Source organism: Vombatus ursinus, unplaced genomic scaffold, assembly GCF_900497805.2.
Source record: "Vombatus ursinus unplaced genomic scaffold, bare-nosed wombat genome assembly UNPS02001287.1, whole genome shotgun sequence".
Lineage (NCBI taxonomy): Eukaryota > Metazoa > Chordata > Mammalia > Diprotodontia > Vombatidae > Vombatus > Vombatus ursinus.
In genome coordinates this window covers 15640002-15657797 of record NW_020941065.1, presented here as the reverse complement: position 1 = coordinate 15657797, position 17796 = coordinate 15640002, and the positions used below count along the sequence as shown (strand labels likewise).

At 48.6% G+C, this 17796-nt stretch overlaps 1 protein-coding gene across 4 annotated transcripts in view; it reads left to right on the top strand.

The window, feature by feature from the left end:
- Positions 1 to 17796, top strand: part of MN1 (MN1 proto-oncogene, transcriptional regulator) — a 64836-nt gene that overhangs the window by 42202 nt on the left and 4838 nt on the right. The window contains exon 2 of one of the 4 annotated variants that reach the window (XM_027865601.1): positions 16569 to 16627. The exons of 2 other annotated variants lie outside the window; for them this stretch is intronic. In XM_027865601.1, coding sequence (XP_027721402.1) covers positions 16569 to 16582 — 14 coding nt within the window. In that variant the 3' untranslated portion in view covers positions 16583 to 16627. Of the gene's footprint in view, positions 1 to 16568; positions 16628 to 17796 lie in introns of those variants that run through there. One more of the 4 variants, XM_027865608.1, reaches the window with a different exon arrangement.

Genomic DNA, 17796 nt, shown 5'->3' with positions numbered 1-17796 from the left:
TCTGTCTCTCCTCTCTGTCTGTCTCTCCTCTCTCTGTCTCTGTCTCTCTGTCTCTGTCTCTTCTCTCCCCCCCTCCCCCCACCCCAGCCCTCTCTCTCTCCTCTTTCTCCCAGCTCATGCAGATCTCTCTGCACCGGGCCTGGTGCTGGAGGCCGCTTGCTCCTGCATGGGGGTGACGGTGCTGCCACATCTCTAGAACTGCCGGGCGTGCTGGGCACAGTCTAAGAATAATAACCCTGGGGAGTCTGTAGCCATCCATCTGTCACAGGTCATCTTTCTGATCTCCCTGGAGCCCGAGGGGGAGGGGGCAGAGAGCAGGAGAAGGAGGAAGAAGACAGCCAGAGACTGTCTGAGCCTGGGGGCAGAGGAGCCTGGGCTACCAGCCCCAACAAACCAAACTGGGTTAGTCCCACCCAGGTCTGGCCTGCCTTTTGTGCCTGACCAATCAAGACCCCTCTGCTTACAGGCCTCCCAGCCCTTCCTTGGGACAGAGGCAGAGCCATGGCAGGCATGGATGGGGCATCCTCATCATGGTAGCCCATTCTACTCGGCTTCCTGCCTCTCCCCAACCCCTCCAATTTCCTTCCCTTTCCATGTTTACAACATCGGAGAGGACCCAGTTCTGCATTTATGGTTCGGGCCATTTCGTTTATTATAATTCCTTAGCCAGTTTTCAATCTCTGTGACAGCTCTCTTGGCCAAGTCAACCTGAATTAATTCCCCAAGTCAGGTTTTTCAGGCGTTGCTCAAAACGTTTGTCTAACACCCACCGAGAGCCTTTATCTGCTGGCTGGAGGTCTGCCCGACAGTGCCATGCTGGGCTGTCTGGAGACGGGGAGCTTTATTCTCCACCTGGTTGGCACTTGATTGAACACCTGATTTGGGCATGGCACGGTGTTAGGCACTAGGACAGGATGGTGGGGTAGCAGAAAGGACTGAGTTCTGATGAGCTGGGAGAATTGGGTTTGGCCTTTAGTTTCTTTCCTTTGTAAACCAAGACCACTCCTAGCCCTGACATTTCCTGTTCTAAGGCCCTTCCCAGCCCTGACATCCCCTGTTCTAAGGCCCCTCCCAGCCCTGACATCCCCTGTTCTAAGGCCCTCCCAGCCCTGACCTTCCCTGTCCTAAGGCCCTCCCAGCTCTGACATCTCCTGTTAAGGCCCTCCCAGCTCTGATATCCCCTGTTTTCAGGCCCCTCCCACCCCTGACGTCCCCTATTCTAAGGCCCTCCCAGCTCTGATATCCCCTGTTTTCAGGCCCCTCCCAGCCCTGACATCCTCTATTCTAAGGCCCTCCCAGCCCTGACCTTCCCTGTTCTAAGCTCCCTCCCAGCTCTGACCTTCCTTGTTCTGAGGCCCCTCCCAGCCCTGACATCCCCTGTTCTCAGGCCCTCCACCTCCTCACCCCAACAGTGACTCTACTCAGGGGGATCTTGCTTTGGTACAAGTCATAGTGGCTGTCTTTTTTTCCTCCTGCTGACGACACGAGCTCCTATTTCTCCTTTTGCCCTTATCTTTAACCTGCAGCCTTCAACTGACTCTGGGTCTCCCTGCTTCCTTCTGTCCCCTCTGGGGTTTCCAGTAACTCCCTTGCTTCCCCCTCTTCCTCCCTCCTCCTCCACCTCTTGCCCCCAAAAGCTTTGAGAAGGAACATAGTGGACGTTTCTCCTAAATAGTCTTCCTTTGAAAACCGAAGCTTTATCTTAATTATCTTTTCTGTTCTCCCCTTTCTGTGCTTATGGGTTTTATTATTTACTCTGTAGAATAAATGGAACCTAGACCATGGGATAGAAGAACTGGAAGGGCCCTTAGAACAGAGAACAGGAACCATTCGAGTTGGAAAGGGGCCTTCATGTTCATTTGGTCCAGTTTCAAATTCTTGGCCACCATGTGACCATATCCAACTCCCCCGTTACTTCTTTGGCCTCCTACCTTGGGGGTTGGGCTTTGACCTTGACCTTTCCAAGGTCCCTTTGTCTCCAGGAGTGCCAGTCCATCTCGATGAAGAGCGTAGAGGGAACTGTCCTTCTGCCTATAACCAGCTCTTCTCTGCCAGGTGCATGTCCCAGCTGATCAATGGACTCATTACACAGCTTACGAGGTTGTCCTACATGTTCAGCATAAGTGTAGGAGCAGCAGGACATAAATGGCTGCCAGATAGGCCCTCTGAGGGTCCTGATTGCAGCCTTGCTGCTCACTAACTGGGCACTCTTGGTCTCAGGCCTTCTGCTCCTGTTCATCTGAAAAACCCAGGATTATTGAGAGGTCATCAAATTAGAGCTAGGAGTAACCTTGGAGTCACCTTGTCTGGTGGCTTTATTATAGACAAAGAAATGAATCCATCAATAAACATTTATTAAGGGCTTACTAATGTGCCAGGCACTGTCCTAAGTGCTGGGGATACAACGAAAGGCACAAAACATAGTCCCTGCCCTCAAGGAGCATACATTCTAATGGGGAAGATTCATAATTAGGTATATACTGGGTTGATGAGTGGGTTAGAGAAAGTGATGGTGGAGCAAATGAGATAATCTTTGTAAAGCACTTATCATGGTGCCTGGCACATAGTAGGTTCTTATGCTTAGCACGGCACATAGTAGGTGCTATATAATTATGTGTATGTATATGTATGTAGAACCTGATAGTTATTATCAATATAATTATTGTTGTTGTTTAGCCTGGAGAAGAAAGGTTAGGTAGGATGGGGTTAGGGGGATGACAGGTGGGTTATCTTCAAAGATCTGGGATGACTGTGAAGTAGGGTCTGACCAGCTCTGAAATTTGTTGTTCATCCTTTGTTTTCAAAGGAAATTTATATGTTGTGCAGCCACAGGTACTTTCCCACCTTGGCCTTTGGTTTCTTCATCTGTATAGTGACTATAGTAATGTTTGCTGTACCTACCTCATGGGGTAGATGTGAAGAGCAGACACTGTGAATCCTAAAGGGCTAAACTGATGGGTCATCCCTACTACATGCCAAGTGATTGGTGGAGTTGAAACCTGGAAGAAACCTTTCAAATCCTATTCCTGTCACAGATGGGCTTTTGTGACCTTGGGCAAGTCACTTAACCTCTCAGGGCCCCCACATGACTGTCCAAGACTATAGGTTACATAGAAGGTGCAAAGTTGTATTGGTAGAGAGTTTCCTCATCTGTAAAATAACATCCTTTGTTCTAAGGTCCCTCCCAGCTCCGCCATCCCCTGCTCTAAGCTCCCTCCCAGCTCTGACCTTTCCTGTTCTAAAACCCCTCCCAGCTCTGCCATTCCCAGCTCTGCCATCCCCTGCTCTAAGGCCCCTCCCAGCTCTGACACTCACAGAACCTCGGCTGCCCCTCTTGGAGCGGGAAGAGTGGAGGCTCAGTTGCTCCCTTCCACCTCCCATGGCATTCTACCCAGGGCCATCTTGAATTCCTAGTTGGACTTTCCAAATCCCCTAGGTCGGCCAAGAGTGAAATCCATCAGAAGAGGATTGACTTTCATGACCCTTCCAAGGCATTTCATCCCAACCTGCAGCCTTGAGTTGCTCTCGTTTCAGCATTTCAGAACTACACAAAGTTTCAGGGAACAGGACCTCTGTTGGATTCATCAGGCATCCAGCAGCACTTATGTAAGCTGATAGGGAGTCTCCCTCCCTCCCTGTCCCTGTCTACTCTCAGATGGGGAGGGCTGTTTTCTCAGTTTTCTAAGACTTCTTTTTTTAGTGCCTGGGACTCAATCCCTGCCCCTTGCTCAGGGAACACCACCCCCACTCTGGGAGCCAAGGGCCAACAGCCACCTGGGCCTAGGGAGCCCAGTGACTCCCTGCCCCAGGACAAGAGAACAGCAAACCAGAACCAGATTTCTGGGCAGAAAAATCAAAGTCAGCAGGGCCTGGAACCAAAGTAGATGCAGATCTCTAACCAAAGTAAATGTCCTTCCCCACCCAGAGATTCCTTCAGTGCATAATAGTGGGAAAGGAGATGTTTCTAACTAAGGATTGGAGAGGCTAGTAGCTTATCAGAACTGAGAGGGGCCTTAGAAAAGGGAAGGTCAAAGCTGAGAAGGGCCTTAGAACTGGGAATATCAGAGCTGGGAGGGGCCTTAGAACAGGGAAGGTCAAGGCTGGGAGGACGCTTAGACATCCTTTAGTCCAAATTCCTTATTTTACTGAACACTGAAATATTCTTTTCCTCTGAAGATGAAGGGAATGGGGCAGTCGTGGTGGGGACAGATCCAACCTGGAAAGGAGATCCTGGGAGAGCTGAAGATAGAGTTGGTCCCCTCCTGACAGCCAGCCCAGATGGATAAGTGGATCTAAAAAATTGCCTGAGGCATTCTAGGGCTGGTCTTTATACTTGCTAGCAGTCGGAGGAGGGGTCCCCCAAGGCTCTTTCCTGGGCTGAACATCAGAAATGTCTCTGCTTTGGTGCTTTCAGCCATTATCGGTTTCTATGCAGAGACACCCACAAGTTCCGTGACCTATGGGCAAGTCTTATAGAAGTGACCCTTTGGTTCTGGGGCTGGCATGAGGAGGCATTGGGTGTGATCCAAGGCAGAAATGAAACTAGGTTTGTATTTTTAACTCTACTCTTACGTAATGGGGCCGTGTGGGCTCAGAAATACAGTGGTTTAATAATTATTTCAACAGTTCCATATTCCTGTTGGAGTATTGGTGTATATATAGGTATGTGAGTGTGTGTGCATACACATGTATATATGTGTGGTATGTACATGTTTACATACATATTGTATGTGTGTATATATATGTTCATAGAGATGTACATTTTTTAGTTTGTCATTTTTGTGAGTATTTCATGAGGCTGTGACTCTCAATCCCATGACAACTGTCATTGGTTTGTCAGCTGCCTCCAACCTGGGTGGATGCATTGGCCAATTGCCTTCCACCCCAACCCAAACAAAATCCCACCTTCTCCAGGAAGCCCTTCCTAATCCCCCTTAATGCCTTCCTCTCTTATTTGTTTCCTGTTCTTCAGACTTTTTGTGCCCGACCTGTGGTGGAGCCTTCCAAACTCGTATTGGGCTGATGAGCCAGTCGGACACACTATACCTTGGCCCCTACGTAGTGATGTCCTTATGGTCCTCTTCCAGAATGAAGGAAACCATTTGTCTGTTTCCTGCCTCTAGCTGTTTGTATATTTGCTTGCTTGTTCTCTCCCCGGCTAGACTGTAAGCTCCTTGAAGGCTGCCTTTTGTCCTCCTTTGTTTTAGCGCAGTGCCTGACACATAGTAGGCACTTAATAAATGCTTATTGACTGATCACGCAGCAGCCTGTCACTATTGGCCTCTCACTATGGGCCACACTTATTTGTTGGTTCCTAGGAGATGCCTAACATTCCATGCTCAGTGCCGAATGTAGAGCATTGGGAAGGACACTGGATTTGGAGCCAATGTTCTTAGGTTGGAATCCTGCCCCTGCTGCTTCCTGCCTCTGTGACTTGTGGCCAGTCACTCACCTCTCTGGGTCCTGGCTTTTCGGGCCATAAAGCGAGGGGGTCAACCAGAAGACTTGTCCATATCACACATTCCATGAGCATCCTAGGAGATGGCAGAAGTTAGATAATGAACAGCTGGAATTCCAGTTCAGCTCCTCCGACTTAGATCCAGGACCCCTCCCTCTCCCCTTCTCTCCTTCTGAGTTGTGGTCCCTTCTCTTCTTTGAAGTGAGGACCATTCTGGGGAAAGGGCAAGCCATTTACCTGAACCAACCAGTAGGTCACAATTTGCTAAGCCTCCTCCCTCCCTCCATCCTCCAGGAAGGAGATGGCTATATATATGAGGTGAGTCCAAGTTATTCGGGGAAAAAAAAAAGTTGAAACAGCATTATTCTTTGGGGAGGGGATTATAGGTATAGCGGTGAGAGCTCCAGACTTGGGAGCCAGAAGCCCTGGATTCAGATCCTGGCTTTGTCTCTTACTCTCTGTGTGACTTTGAGCAAGTCCTTTCCCTTTCATGAGCCTCATTTTCCTCATCTGTAAAAGGAGTGAGTTGCACTGGATGATCTGAGATCTCTACCAGCTTTAACACTATGATCTTTTAGATCAAGCCCAATATAGCTTTTTTTTTAAGCCCCAATTTTATTTTATGGTAACGTCAATAGCATAACATAACCAAGTCCTGCCATAATGTCGTGAAACCACAGGGTAGGGATATTTGGCTGGCTGCCTAAAGATATAAATCAAAAGATCAATGACCATCAGAGCTAGTGCTTAAGCCCTAGTGGTGTGGACATGTCTGGTCATCAATCTCCTTGCTGTTCTGTTTATAGCATTTCCACAACAGAACCAACCTCTCCTACAGAGCATTGTTTCATGGGTAGGACATATCACTTACTAAAAGCCAGATCATCCAAGTATTGCCTGTTAGAGGTCCTGCTTTAATGAAAAGAGAAGAATGATTTGTAATTAGCACATCCCAGCACAGGTGGGCCTGTTGACCCCTGCTTGTCATCAGTTTCCAGCCTGCCCACCCTAGTGCCTTACAAATGAATGTTCAGTAAATGTTTGCTGACTTCAATTGTATGCAATGGGGTATTTTGAAAAGACCAAGAAAGTGGCTTAGCAGTTTCCATTCAAAAAAAAATGTAATACATTCCAGTTCAGATGCAGGAGTTACGGCAACTTTTTTACTGTGAAAGACCAAATTAATGAGATTTTACTATTACGCTCCAAAGGCCTGGTGCTTTTAAAATCAGACTTGATGTCTGGACCAGACTTCTTCAGCTTGTAAGAGGTTGACTTGGTTGGCTTTTAGAGACCCCTTCTGACACCCCCCCCCCAATTCTATGATTCTTTCCCCCAAGTTTGCTGGGGGCTTGAATTCCAGGAATTGGAAGGACCTCAGAGATGTTATAATGCAACCCCTCATTTTACAGATGAAGAAACTGAGGCCCAGAGAAGAAAGTTGAGTTGGCCCAGGTTGAGTAAGCATAAGATGGGGGATCTGAACCCAGGTCTTCCCCATCTGCACTATACCAGGATGCCAGACATCCTGGTTTCCTTTACCAAGCTAGTATCAAGTCATGGAAGAAATAGTGGAATGGATTTTAGGTGCCACGCTTCATAATCAGTAAGTAGCTGTATGGCCTTTGGGTAAGGCACAGAACCCCTGGGCCTCATCTGCTTTACCTAGGAAATGGAGATCATCATACAAGACCTGTCAGAGGGCAGGGAACTTCCTTGGACAAGTCGGGGTCTTGAGATCCCTTGTAGTTCAAGTTCTGATGCCCATGAGAAGGTGGAGGCCCATTCACCAGGGGCATAGGTCAGGCGCTATAGCCTTAGCAATATGGTGGCTGTATTGTAGGGAGTTACTGGCCTGATGAAGAGCTGGAGGAGAGTAGTGTGGTTTGAAGGGCATGGAAGGTTACTCCCACCTCCAAAACAGCCCTTCCATGTCCTCAAGAGACTCAAAATTCTAACAGTAGAGATTCATTCTTTTGGGTCTGGAAAACTTTTTTGTGTTAGGGATCCATTGTTAGAATCATAGAATTTTTGGTTCGAGAAGGAAACATAGAACATAGGAACGTTGAGAGTTGGCACTATTAAAACATAGAACAGGAATGTCAGAGCTGAATGTCAGACCTGGGAGGGAGCTTAGAGCAGGGAGTGTCAGAGCTGGAAGGGAGCTTAGAACAGGGAATGTCAGAACTGGGAAGGGGCCCTAGAACAGAGAATGTCAGGGCTGGGAGGAAGCTTAGAACAGGGAATGTCAGAGCTGGGAGGGGCCTTAGAACAGAGAATGTCAGGGCTGGGGGCGGGCCTTAAAACAGGGAACGTCAGAACTTGGAGGGGGCTTTAGAACAGGGGATGTCACAGCTGAGAGGGACCTTGGAAATAATCTAATCCATACCTCACAATCAGCAAGATGAAATGACTGGCCTGAGGTCGTAGAGAGATTGTGGCAGACCTGGACCTAGTACAAATGCCCTGGGAGGGGGAATGATCTTAAACCTTAAACAGGTGTCTGCCCTTGGGTGGGTGATGACACCTGGCTGCCATCGAGCCCCTAGGAGAATTGGTCACAGTCCAGGTGATAGAAGGAGGAAGGCGGAAGCTTCCGGTTATGAGGGGAAGGCGGAGGGTGTCAAACGCGAACCTCTCTGCTCCACAGTTTGTCGTAAGAATCTACCATAATGGCATGGGAAGTCCTGGGGGGACCGTAGAGGCTGCAAGGAGAAAACACCCTCCGAGTCCTCAGGACAGAAGGTTCTGCCCGCGCCGGTGGTGTTGCTGGTCTCTTCTTGTCTCTTGGCTGCCCACAAGGAAGGCCCCTGTTGATGATCAGTACACTCCAAAGCCCGGCTTTGAGAAGCACTTGGAAATACGACAGCAGGGGGACCCATGATTGCTGTGTTATCAGGTGCTAATGACAGGGCTCGTGGCTGGCAGCTGCCCCAGTCAATGAGACATTATCCATCGGGGCCAAGCGCTGCTCCTTGTCGACATCTGGCTGCCTGGCACCAGCCAGGAGGAGGGGACTGTGTCGGCTCATCGGGAGGCAAGCTCCCCCCCCCCCCCCGGCTCCCAGGAAGATCTGGGGGCATTAACAGTGGCAAGGCTGCCCTGCCCTTCATGATCCCCAGGTGGCCCACTGTCAGCTGCGCCATATTGGAATGGTTCTGGCCTGACCTAGAAGCAATGACACCAGAATTCACTGCTGGTCCTCGAGGGGGTACGGTTGAAGGTCTCTGGATTGAGATCCGGCTTCTAGCCTCACTCTGCTCTGCAATTTGCTTTTCGTGTGATAAAATAGGGTTTCTTTGTCAGGTTTTGGGGAGTGTCCTCGACCCTAGTCCATCGTCTGTTTGCTGTAGCGCGCCCTGCCTGACCTCTTGGTCATCAGAAGGAACGATAATGAAAACACAGTTACTTAGGTGGTTGGGTATGGGAGGGATGCCAGAGCTCCCTAATACTTCAGGATGGTGATTGTCTGAGAAGTGTGGCTCACTGTTGGGCAGAGGTGTTGGGGTTCAGTCATTGGCTAGAAAAATAAAGTTTATTCATTGGTAGGCAAATTAATAGGAATTTGTAGCTTGCTTCTTGACTAGAGAGATGCACTCACTGATGGGCTAAGGAGGAATGGTTTATCCATTTTCTAGAGGCAAGTGGTTCACTGATTGGCTTAAGAAGTACGGTTCCCTGCTGAGAGGTGGGGTTTATCATTAGTAAAAATGGGATTTCCCCAGTGATCAGAGAACTGTGGCTTACTGATTGGATGTGAAGAGGTGCGGTTTTCAGATTGGATGAAGAGGTATTGCTTTTTTATTGGCTAGAAAGATATGGCTTTCTGATTGGCTGGAGAGATTTTTTTTTTTGATGGGCTAGAGATGTGGCTCACTGATTGGTTGAGGAAGTATAGCTTCTTGGCTGGGGAGTTGGGTTTATCATTGGCAACAGAGCTGTGGTTTTCTGATTGGATGTGAAGGGGTGATTTTATTCATTTGCTAGAGAGATATGGCATACTGATTGAGGAATTGCAATATACTGATTGATTGTCATGGTGAAACTTCAGATTGGTTGGGGAATGCTTGTTGGATGGGAAATTGAGGTATATTGAGGGACTAGAGAATTTATAGAGGGTTTATAGCTTGAGAGCTGGAAGAAATCTTATTGGTCATCTTATTTTACAGATGGGGAAACAAGACTCGAAAAGTTAAGTGACTTGTTGGAGGTCACAAAGTGAGTGACCCAGTGGGGATTTGAAACCTGGTCCTTTGACTCCGAATCTGGTCTGGCTGTGGTAGATAATTTAAAATTTGCCAATAAGCTAGAACATAGGGAGATAGAAGTAGGGCTAATCCAACGGTCAAGGTCCATTTTACAAAGCAATTTCTGTTTCAAACCAACGACTTAGAAACAAAACTTTTGAAGCAGAACTTATTTGCAATTTGGGGACTGCCTAGATACCTTCAATCAGACAATCAATAAACATGTATTAATCCCCTACTATGTGCCAGGCATTGTGTAAAGTGTTAGGGATGCAAAGAAAGGTAAAAGACCCTCAAGGAGCTTATAGTCTAATGGGACAAACACCTTGCAAACAACTAACATTGCAAACAAGGTAAAGACAGGATAAATGGGGAGATTTCAGAACATGGAATGTCAGAGCTGGGAGGGACCTTAGAACAGGGGATGGCAGAGCTGGGAGGGACCTTAGAACATGGAATGTCAGAGTTGGGAGAAATCATATGTTACAGAGCTAGTAAGGGTCAGAAATGGGAGTTGACCAGGCTCCTGTGACTCTCTCCGGAACTCTTTCACTGGTCCATACAACATATAGTAGAATGTAAGCCCCCTGAGGACAGGGCCTGTTTTCTGTTTTTGTATCTCTAGGGCCTAGCACAGTGCCTCTCTGATGGTAGGGGCTAATTAAATTCTCATCCAATTGGATTGAATCCATGTAGTTTTTTATGGTTATAGAGTACTTTATATACATCGAGCCAAACCACAGAGGTGTAGTGAAAAGGATTCTGGAATTAGAGACAGGGGATCTGGGTTCAAATCCTGACTCAGCTACTTAACACCTGGATAACTGTGGGCAGGTCATGTGCCCTCTCTGGGCCTCAGTTTCCTCATTTGTAAAAAGATTCGGTTGGCTTATGTAGCATCTCCTGGAAAGGTTTGAATCTCCAGAGGCACTACCAGGCAGCTATTAAGAGGCCAACAATGGCACCGTTTGAGTTTCTCTGTATGAGGAAAACATTGTTGATTGTCCAAGTTCCTTTGAATCTTAAGTTTTGAAGGTTGGAGTTGACAATTTGATTATTCCTCAAGTCAGCCTGTAGTTTTCCCCCATCCAACCCTGGGATTCTTTGTGGGTTAGAGCTGACCCAAGGAGAATGGGTTTCTCAAGAAGGAGGGAGGGAGAGGGTCAGCAGGGTGAACCAGTGCAGGCTTGGGTCATGGGAACAGAGGTAGGGAGGGAGCCGGCCTTCTGTCCTTTGCTCTGGCCAGGCCACATCTGGAGTGGCCATTTAGGGGAGGTGGTTTAGGCAGGCGAGGATGATAAGAAGATTGTGTCCAGAGGAAACCTCGTTTCGAGACCTGTCTGATGCATGCTCAGTGGGAGGCCACGGGCCATCTCCTCCCTCCCGTCCAGGTGTTCCGGGCAGCTCAGTGAGGTTGTAAGCTACAGGTTAGTGGCCAGGGCATCGATGGAGGGAGTTCCACCCTGCAGGTTCCTTTCGTTGATGGTCTAGAAAAATGGGAAGCATCCAATGGGCCTTGAGTCTAGCATGTATAAGAATCTGTTGAGAGAACTGAAGCTGTTTAGTATGGAAGAGAGACTTACCGGAGGCCGTGAGCGTGCCTTCCTGTATTTGAAGGCCTGTCCTATGGAAAACAGACTAGTTTTGTTCTGCTGGCCCCAGAGGGGAGAGCTAGGAGTGGTAGGGAAAGCTGCCTAAAGACCGAGAGGGGCTCCATGTAATGAGAGATTTCCTATTGTTTAGAGATATCCAGAGGTGCCATGCATCGCCCTGGGCTCCCCTCTTTAGATGTAGCCAAAGGCTGGGTGGATGCAATATCCATCCATTATCTCCTTCAGGTAACCCGTTAGGATAGCTTATTATTCCCATTTTATAGATGAGGAAACTGAGGCTCGGAGAGATTTAACTGACTTGCTCAGGCTCACACATCGCATGAGGGTACGGGGCAGGATTCAAACCCAGGTTTCTGCTCATTCCAGGTGCAGTGGCAATGTCAGGCACAATTTGGATGAGGCCTTGAGGTCCTTGAGGTCCATCCAGCTCTGAGGTGCTGGGAGTCTCTGAGTGTTTCTGGAACAGAATTGATGGGAGAAGAGGGAGGCTGGTGCCATGTTCTTGACTAGGGCTTTTACTCCAGAGGCCCCAGTGAAATGTCTACCTGGTTCTTTGTAAAATGGGAATAATCAGTGCCTCCCTCAAGGGTAGCGTCATTTGTTCACTCACTCACTCATTCATTCATTCATTCATTCATTCATTCATTCATTCATGCCCTCATTCAAAGTACCTACTATGTTCAAGGTCCTGTCAGGAGGAAAACAAGATATGCTAGAGAAATTGGAACCATGTGAAGTTGAGGAGTCAATTCAATTCTCTCCACCCCCACCTGGTAGAATGTAGCAACTTGAGGTAGCACTTTATAGCATAGAGTCAGGGAGACCCAAGTTCAAATCCAGCCTCAGACACTTACTAGCTATGTGACCTTGGGAAAGTCACTTAACCTGTTTGCCTCAGTTTTCTTAACTGTAAAATAAGGATAATAACAGCACCTACTTTTCAGGGTTGTTGTGAGGATCAAATGCCTGGCACTTAGTAGGTATTATATAGATTTTTATGCCCTTCCCCTCCCTCTTCTTTCTTTGAGGGCAGAGACTGATTTGGGTTCAAATCCTGACGATGGGGCTGGGCCACAGTTTCTTCATCTGTAAAATGAAGCAGTTGGACCAGATGTCCTCTGAGTTCCTTTCCAGCTCTGTGTTTCTGGATTTTTTGGCTTTGTACCCCTCCAGTGCCAAGCACAGTGCTCAGAAATGCTTGTTCATTCCTTTTTCAGTCATACCTGATTCTGTGACCTCATTTGGGGTTTTCTTGGAAGAGATCCTGGTTTGCCATTTCCTTCTCCAGCCCATTTTACAGATGAGGAAACTGAGGCAAACAGAGTAAAGTGACTTACCCAGGGTCACACAGGTACTAAATGTCTGAGCCCTGATCTGAACTCATGAAGTGGAGTCTTCCTGCCTCCAGGCCTGCCCCTCTATCCACCACAAATGCTTGGCTTGACGCTTATGATGCCCATTTTATAATGGAGCCCGGGGAAAGGACACAGACTGGCTCAAGGTCACGCAGAGCTTGACTTTAGTTTGGACCTGGGCCTAGCCTCAGAGGGAGGTTTTTTTTGGTCTCCTTACTCAACCCCTCTTTCACCACATCAGGGCGTGGTGGGGATTAAATGATATGAGAAATTCCAAAGGGCCGCTTCCAAACCATCACATACTCAGGCATTACTGAGGCCCAGATATCATTATACAAAGAGAAAGTCAGAGGATTGAGGGCTGAAAGAGACTTTAAGAGGCCTCTGGGCCCCCCCCATCCCATTTTACAGAAAAGGAAACTGAGGCCCACAGAACTTGTCCATAGTCCCACCTGCTATGTATTTGAGGGGGCATTCGACCTGACTCCTCTTCTAGAGCTCAGGATTTCATGATAGAAGGACTCGTAGGATCACAGAGTTATAGCCAGAAGGGACCCCAGGACTCATGCAGTCCTGGTCTCCACTTCTCTCCCACTCTTTCCCCCCAACCCTAGTCATTTTACAGATGAGGAAACTAGAAACCAGAGAGGTTGAACTACTTGACCAGTCTTTGGCAGAGCTGGGATTGGAACCCGGGTCTTTTGACTTCAAATTCAGTGTTCTTTCTGCTGGGCCATGTGCAACCTCCTAGTCTCCCCACTTTCCAGAGGAAGAAACTGAGGCCTAGAGAAGGGAAGGGGCTTGCCCCAGGTGGGAGCAGCTTGGGATTCAAACCCAGGTTCTGTGATGTCAAATCCTCTTTCCACGTGTCCGATCTGTATAATGTATGTAGATATTATTATACACAAATATTATTATTTCATCGCCTTGCCCTTGGTTTCCAATTTCAGCTGGAACAGCAGGCAGGCTCAAGTGTCCCGGCCTTTTGAATGAAGTCTTTGTGAGAGAGCAGACGCTTCACGGAGAGATCCAGGCTGGGTCAGGCTGGGCTGAGCTGTCACAAGCCGGGTCGGGGTGGGCAGGCTCACCTGGACCGGAGGAGAAATGGGCTCTTGGCTGGGAATCCAGAATGGAGCCTGGTCCATGCCTGCAGCGCCCAGCCCTCCTTCCAAAGCCTACTCCAATGCTTCCTCTTCCCAGAAGCTTTCTCCCCTAGAGCCTCAGCGCCCTGCTCTTCCTGGAGGCTTTTCCCAAGTCATCTCTATCAGTAATGACCTTTTGCTTGGGCACTTATATAACAGTTTTCCAAAGTGGAATGAGTAGACTGCTTTGGGAAAGAGAAGTTTCCTCATCACTCAAGCAGGGGCCCAGGGGCCTCCTGGGATGGGATTCTTGGTCTGGCATAGATGGGCCCCTGAGGTCCTCTTCCAGCTGTGATTTTGTGTTTTTCCTTTTTGGTCTGGAACCATGATTGCATCCTTGTGGGAGACCTCTCTGTGTGGAAGCTCCCTTCAGTGATGCAGAGAGGCAGTCAGCCTGTAACATCTAGTCTTAGAGGATGGCTGGGGGCTCAGAGAACTTGAGGGGCCAGCCTAGCCTCCTACCTTCAATCTGTGTTAGAGTCAAGAATTCTGATTCCAAGGTCGGTCCTCCATCCATTACACCATTGTGTAATAGTATGAGTTACCTTTGATAGTATGAGTTGTAATAATAATAGTATGAGTTACCCTTAGCCCACTGGCCTGGGACATCCATGAGGCAGGGATGGTATGGATCAGTAATGGAGACAGCTAGGTGATGCAGTGGATAGAGGTGCTGGGCCTGGAGTCAGGAAGACCTGAGTTCAAATCTGACCTCTGACACTGACTAGCTGTGTGACTCTGGGAAAGTCAATTGACCACAGCCTACCTCAGTTTCCTTATCTGTAAAAAGAGGATAATAATAGCACCTGTCTCTCAGTGTTGTTGTGAGGATAAAATAATGTTTCTAAAGCACTTTGCAAACTTTAAAGCACTATAGAAATGTTAGCTGTTATTCTTATTATCATTATAATTCTTTTTCGAACCATAGGACCTGAGTTCAAATCCCAGCTCTTTTGTGATCTTGGGCAAGTCACTTCCTCTTGATAAAGACTTCAGTTTCCTTGTTTCCAACCCCAAACCTCATGACCCTATTTTCCCTGATCTTTGGAGTCAGTCAACAAACATTTATTAACCACTTATAGTATGAGAAGTGCCGTGCAAAGCACGAGAGACACCAGAAGGCAACAGCAGTTTCTGTTCTGGAGAAACTCATGTTCTGGGGGAGACAACATGGAAATAACTTGATCCATACACGATAAATACAGGATCAATTCAAGGCCTTTGGATCTCCCCAGCATCAGTGCTCTGCATACAGTAGGTGCATAATGTGTGTTTGTTGAATTTCACCATGGCTGGTCCTGGAATCCTTTCCAGGGAAGGACTCCAGGGGCCTCTTTGCCTTAACTCTTTCCTCCTTGAATGCAGGGCTGAACAGAAGTCTCTCTCCACTGAGAAATGTCATGCTCAGGAAAGGAGATACCCTAACCTCTGGCCATTCTCAGATCTCCCTCAGTAATATGATCTGGTCTCTGATATGAATAGTGTTCTCTCAGCAGCAACTGCAGCAGGGGAAGAAGGGCGCTGGGAGACAGGAGCTCTGCTAGGACCTTGGGCAACTGCACCTCAGTTTCCCCATTGGTAAAATATGGCATTTGCCCCCTCAGGCCCCTCAGGCCATGTCTACCTCTGACATTCTGAGCTCTTTCCAAGCTCTGACATTTGATGCTCTGAGGTCCCTGGTAGGGAATGTTGGAGCTGGGAGGGGCTTTAAGGATCCAGTGTGGCCCCTTCGACTGGATCCAACTCTGTGAGCTTTCCCCAAGCTTCAGTGACCCTTGCTTTCATATCAGCAGGGCTGTTCTTGGCTGGCAGCAGTTTTCTGTGTCTATACCCCAAATTTCCCATATATTTTTAGCCTGGTCTTCCCCAGGGCCCCTAAGCCTCTGTTTCCCCTGCTGGTCTCTCCTTCCTGTATGGAGACATTTCTGCTTTCCCATACTGGGGCAGGGGTGGGTGGGTATCTCTTTTTGAGTTGTGTCTCCAGAAGCAGGGATGAGTTTATATTGTCATTCCCACTCACTTGCCACTCTTCCCCTTTGTGAGGAGGCCAGCTTGGGGTCAGGGGCTTTGTCAGTGACTGTGGGATGGAGCACCCCTGGCCTGGGCAGGAAGGGATGGAGCCCACTTACATTGGTGCCAACAGCATGGTGCTGTAGGCCGCTGGGCCAACCCGCAGCCAAGGACAGCAGCATAGCTGGATTCTTAGCTCATGAAGCTTGTCCCCCACAAAGTCTTCCTGGCTCTAGGCACAAGGGCAGCTGGCTGACTGCCTACCAGGTGGAACAGGGCCCCCCGGGAGCCCCAAAGGACTAGCAGAATGCCGACACTACCTGGGATTACCGAGGGAGGGCCTTGCCTTCTTCCATAAGCTGGTTAGGCAGCTTCCTCAGCACTTAGGGGAAATCTCGCCAGGGCTTTCAGGAAGCTGGAGCCACCCCAAGTCAGTGCCCCCCACCCCACACCCCCCTCTTATGATTCCTTTCTCATGTCCTGGCACTGAGTCTTTGGATCCTAGAAACTTAGGGCTGGCGGGAACTTCTGAGGACATTCAGTCCACCACCTACTGTCTGACTCATGAATCTCCAACCTAGACGTCATCCTGAAACAAGGGGACATCTTCTCTTTTCATCCTTTTGGGGCTGGGGAGCTTACTCTCTGCTGAGCCAGTCTGTCCCATTGAGGAAGAGGCCAGAGGTGGAGTGAATGGGCAGGGGTTATTGTAAAGCCCTAATCTTGTACTCTATTTTTGCCAGTTCCAAGTTTCTAGGAAAGCTCTTCCAGTCCCAGTTTCTAGAAGCCTCCTGACCAAGCCTGACCTGTGATACCGCTCCCCCTACATACGCATCAGCTCTGATTTCTGGGAATGTGCAGCATGGGGAGAGAGCCTCCCAACAAGGGGTCCTGTCCAAGGGGCCTGGCACTGAAGGCAGGTCTGGCCCTGGGAACGACGTGGGAAGGCAGTGAGTTCACTTTCGGGGTCTTCCTCTCCTTCTTCCTAACCCCTCTCGTCCCACTATCAGGTCTGGCTGTTCAGAACCCCTGGCTTCAGGCCTCCGCCCCGCTCCAGCTCAATACAAAGCCCCCCTCAATATAGAACCACAGACTGTGAGAGCTTGGAGGGAGCTCAGGTATCACCCAGACCAACTCCTACTCAAGCAGGAATTCCCTCTCTGACATGTACCCAACAAGTGGTCATCAGCCTCTGTTCAGAGACCTCCAGTGATGGGGCCTCTACTGCCCCCTGACAGAGCCCATTCCCTTCGGGACAGCCCTAAAGGTTTTTTCTTACATCAAGTCCATCATTGGACTTGAAGTCAGGAAGATCCCACCTCTGTCACCCACTAGGTGATGTTGGACACCTCTCTTAACCTCAGTTTCCTCATCTGTAAAATGAGGGGGCTTGGACGGGATGGCCTCTGAGTTCTCTTCCAACCCAGCGATCTACAATCCCATGATCTTCAATGCCGGTGGCAGGAGAAAAGCAACCAAATGGAATTCAACTATACTAAAATGTGAATGACTGACAGAAACTTCTATCATACCCAGTGTATTTGCATGTTAATAGATGAAACCCCTTAACCCAAATGACTGTTTACTTGGAGGAACCTCAGGTATTGAGTGGATATAGAGGGACCCTTTTAGATTGGGGAACCTTCCAGGATATGTCCAACATGGTGGTGGCCAGAAAGGCTCACTCTGACTGCAGGTATTCCTGGGGTCTAGAAACACCAAACAAAGGCCCCTTTAATTGTCAGCAAGGGGTCCTCAGCAACATTGCACCGGGAGGAGGGAGATTGGGGTTCAGGTCACAGGTGTGCCAATGACATGTGGTAGGACGTTGGCAAGTCCCTTTCCATCTGCAGGCCTGAGTTTTGTCTTCTGTAATACAAAGGACTGGGATTTCTAAGGTCCCTCCTAGCTCTGACATTCCCTGTTCTAAAGTCCCTCCCAGTTCTAATATTCTCTGTTCTAACATTCCTC